At 41.6% G+C, this 4,572-nt stretch overlaps 1 protein-coding gene across 1 annotated transcript; it reads right to left on the bottom strand.

Moving 5' to 3' along the window:
* Positions 1 to 1,059: 1,059 nt before the first annotated feature.
* On the bottom strand, positions 1,060 to 4,079 carry LOC121567407 (mRNA decay activator protein ZFP36L1). The gene is made up of 2 exons (XM_041877431.2): positions 3,910 to 4,079; positions 1,060 to 3,515 (listed from the first exon to the last, which is right to left on the bottom strand). Exons 1-2 carry the CDS (start codon positions 3,961 to 3,963, stop codon positions 2,367 to 2,369), a joined length of 1,203 nt encoding a protein of 400 aa, XP_041733365.2. The 5' UTR covers positions 3,964 to 4,079; the 3' UTR covers positions 1,060 to 2,366.
* Between the last annotated feature and the right edge of the window lie 493 nt (positions 4,080 to 4,572).

Below are 4,572 nucleotides of genomic sequence, written 5' to 3'. Positions count from 1 at the left end.
CATTATGGGGTATTGTGTGTAGATTGATGAGGGAAAAAAACGATTTAATCAATTTTATGTGGAAAAAGTCAAGGGGTCTGAATACTTTCCGAATGCACTGTATACTAAACAACATCACTACCAAAACAATTTGTAACTACATCACTTCCATAGTTATCCATATGCAAGTAGGTCAAAAGGTTATCAAAGAATGTGAATACATGTATGGATAGGTCTATATACTGTATTTATAATCACAAGGTGTATTGTTGAAAGCAGTGCATTAGAATCCTCTTATGGATTACAGTTGGGAAATGTTGCTGTGTTTTTTCAGTCCGTCTCTTGGATGTCTCAAGTATTGCCTGAATGATCTTTGCTTATAACTCTCAGACAAACGCACACACCCCTCTCTGCTACACCTCCTTCTCCTTCTCCTCTTGGTAAACAGTTGGGACATTCAACTGAAAGCCTCTACACCCCCTCCCCCTTCTCGTAGTCCCCAATAAATCTGCTCCCTGGACCTATGACTCCTCAATGGACTTGCAAATCGCCCTCCCCTGCTTCAGCCCATTTCCATGGGCTAGCATTAGCATACAGATGTTAGTAAGAAAGAGAGAGCAGTCTCACAAAAGGGCTGCACCACGAGGAGAGCCCCATGCCTTTTCATGTCTTGCAATAACCCCCTCCACCCCAACTTTTCAATAGAATGGCCAATCGCTATTGTCTGGGATTATTCAGCAGTGGGATGTTCTTAGTCTGCTAGCACCAGAATGCCAGAACAAAGCCAAACAATACACACATAAAACCCAACTTCTGTTCCCTTCTGTCTTTGTGTGTGTTCAAATAAAATATCATTTTTGTATCATGTTCTCATGTTGTGCAGAGAGCCATTCTTGTTCAATCTCCATTACAAACATTTTATCCTACTCTTTTTCCTCTTAGAAAGCATACATAATTATAAAACTTGTTATTGTCTGTTAATGTCACTTTTTCTAAGATGAGTAATAATATCACTTTATTGCATAACAGTAATTGTATGAAGAGCAGTGTGCCTCTAAGTAAAACAAGTCAGTGAGATAGTGATTTCCAAAAGAGTTTTATTTTGAACCGAACAGGTAAAAATATATTAAGATAGAAACCGGGATTAATATCCCATGGAATGTAAACAACACACTTAAATTATATAGAAAACAACATAATATATAACCAACACTATCATTTTTGCTTTGAAAAACAAAATAAATAAGTTTTAATTTAACAAATGCAAAGCCTTGTTTGTTTTTCCATCACAGTTAAGGCTAAAAGTAAAGACAATCACAGTCCTTTCTTGCTGTAGATGAGCTACAAAATAAACTCTTGGCTCGCAAAAGACAAGTTCATTGTAAGATAAAATACACGTAGTAATAACAGCTAGTGTGCAAGAGACCAACATGTTGATGTAACCCATATTACTCATTCATTGTCATTGTGGCAACATTGTTTGCCTATGTTATTACCTCACATAACACCACAAATCATGTTTATAATATGATATAAACAGTCACAAAATGGTGTATGAGAATCCTGTCTCACTGAGTAAGCAAAAATGGACTAATGTTTCAGGGGCTTTGAAACTTGAACTTGAATGTTGAAATGTTGAACCCAAACTAAATGCTGAAATGCACTTGTTGGGTTAGAACATATGAAAGACCTAACACATTCTCTGTAGCATCTTATTATGACCGGTGAGGGCAATACGTATATTTACTGATTGAACAAGGTAACTTGTAACACAAGTATTGTTTTCACTGGCATAACGAGATGGTGGTGGACATGGTCCTTGCAGTGTCTACACTCAAGCAATGCAAAGTTCTAAAGCTACATGATAGCTCAAACAAAGCGAATAGTAAAGCATATTCTTCTGCATCATATACAAATGCATAACACAATCATAAACAAACTCTGCAAAACATACAAAATAAATACATCTCCAAAAAGCCATATGGTTAGACTACTTGATAATACTGTCAATTAGTTGCCTTTACTAAAAAAATTACAGTAGACCAAGCTACATTTTGGGATAAGTTTCAACATTTACTCTGCCTACAAGACAATATACTATATTCAGCTTTGGTTACACACTAAAGGGCAAGGCTACAAGGAGAACCATTGATGTTGTAAAAAGCACATGTGTGCACAATAGGTTTGTCCTTATACCAAGCCCAAAATTATCATTACTGGCATGTTTTTTTTTCGAAATGGGTACAGAAAATTCCACAACAGAACTCTCTCAGCAAAGACATCACGGATACTGTAAAGCTTGTTGAGGCACCCATAGTAGCTAAAACGGGTATACAACAGTATACGTGTACCTTATAATAAAATAAAAAACAATATGCAGTCAAAGTTCAGTCATCTGTGACAGAGAGACGGCTAAAGATGGGGAGACGTCTGCCCTCAAGGCCAGGGGACTCACAACCACTCAGGCTACTGGAGCTGGTGTAGCCTTCCTGGTCAGAGAGAGAGTCAGGTGAAGCACAACGCTGCATGGCAGGCATGCGGCTGAATGAGAAGGCATTGCGGTGAGAGTTCTGTACAGCTGACTTTTGCACACAGACAGTTTGGCACTTAGAGTCAGTGATAGTATAAAAGTGAGGGTTGTTATTAATCTGGTCGTTTCCAAAGTCAGACGAGAACGGATAGTTGTGCTTCAGTGTAGCAGGCTCTGGAAACAATGGGGACAGCAATTCTGGGCTACCTGTGGAGGGCGGGGATGATACCGAGGAGGCCCTGGAGAACAGCATGGGTTCTGGAACGAGTTGGAATCCGGTCAGCGCTTGAGGAGAGGAGAAGCCAGCGAAACTGATGCTGTGACGCAGCAGCTGTGGGCGTTCTGTCGTATTTTGTCGCTGAGGTGGCGCTCCGCCATCCGGCCCGAGCTGCTCGTCTGCGTTATGGATAAAGTGACATCGCGCGCCATAGGGGCAGAAGCCAATAGTGTGGAACGTGCGGCAAGGCTCGGTTTTGTACTTCGGGTGCCTGCTCAAGCCACGCTGCTCATCCATGCCGTGGGCAAACTGACACTTGGCTCCGTATTTGCAGGTGCCACTCTCCTCGTAAGTGCGGCACATTTCGGTTTTGTACCGGGTGGAGATGGGAGGGGAGGGGGCGAGGGACTTTGGAGATGACAGGGAGCTGGTGCTGATACTTAGGCCGGGTGGGGGCATCAGAGGAGGGGTGGTGGGGAGCTGCTGCTCGCTGGACCCGAGGCTGCCAACATGGCCCTCTATCATGCTGACCGAACGGTCCACACGGAATGGGATGTGGTTGAGAGAGGAACGGGGCAACTGTTGCTGGTGTTTCAGGCTCCACTGCTGGTTAGCAGTGTTAGTAAGGGCCCAGTATGCTGGGTCGCCGATTGGGTCCACGCTGCCGCTGTTGAACTTTGAGTTGGGCAGGGTAACGGGGCATAGTGAGTGTCTGCGCTGAAATCCCACGACGCGCTGCATCTGAGTGGTGGCTGGTGCGTCATATGGCATGTCCAGACCACGGAAATTCTATCACACAAGAGAGGAATAAAGTTACATTCCAAGACCGAGGATTCAAGTCATGGTTAAGCTAATAAAATGTAAATATATGCTGAACCAAATAAACAGTAAACTGCAAGCAAACACAATAGCCCATATCAAGTTCCCGAAAGTTGACTATAATGCGCTTGGTTTGGCAAGGAATGAATGAGAGATGGAAACCGTTATGCACGTGAATCAGAAAGTTTGAACCCTTTTATTTTCAGGCAAAACTGATAAAAAGGCGCACATACAAATCCAAGTTAAAATGATAAAAAGTTAAATTTGATAGTGTATTATTTACCATTTAAAATCCAAAGTATAACTTTCAGACATATCCTATATAGCCTAATGTATTAATAAACATTTCAAAACGTATTCTTACCTTGCAGAACTCATCCTCCAGTTCCAAAAACGGTGTTAGGAAGTCGGATGGCATTGTGCTGATGCCTCTGGCAGGTTATCCCAATTCACAGTAGAGTGTGTTCTGTGTTGGTGCAGGAAGACACTCTAATCAAGCGCTTCTGAAGTTTCTCAGCCATCTGTTGGAATTCCAATAAATAGTTGAGGAGGCCTAGCTCCACCCACATTTGGGTGACAAGGCGTGTCTTGCGTGGAGGGGAAGCCTCTTGAGTTGTAGTAGTAGGCTTCTCTCCCATTTCAGTTTGTCAGTATGAGAATATCATTCACTTTTATATTGTCATGCTGAAACATATATGTGGAAGTTGATATAGAACTCATATAGGTCTCCTATAGCCTATACTTCATAGTTTAAACACAGTTCCAAACAGCCACAGATTAACGCTAGGGGTCTATGAGTGGGGTTAGTTATGTTGGTCCAAATAAATTGACTGTGAGGGGAAAAAGTATTTGATCCCCTGCTGATTTTGTACGTTTGCCCACTGACAAAGACATGATCAGTCTATAATTTTAATGGTAGGTTTATTTGAACAGTGAGAGACAGAATAACAACAAAAAAATCCAGAAAAACGCATGTCAAAATGTTATAAATTTATTTGCATTTTAATGAGGGAAATAAGTATTTGAC

Source organism: Coregonus clupeaformis, chromosome 6 (assembly GCF_020615455.1).
Source record: "Coregonus clupeaformis isolate EN_2021a chromosome 6, ASM2061545v1, whole genome shotgun sequence".
In the NCBI taxonomy this organism is placed as follows: domain Eukaryota; kingdom Metazoa; phylum Chordata; class Actinopteri; order Salmoniformes; family Salmonidae; genus Coregonus; species Coregonus clupeaformis.
The sequence above is the reverse complement of the archived record's forward strand: the minus strand, read 5'-3'. Positions and strand labels throughout refer to the sequence as shown.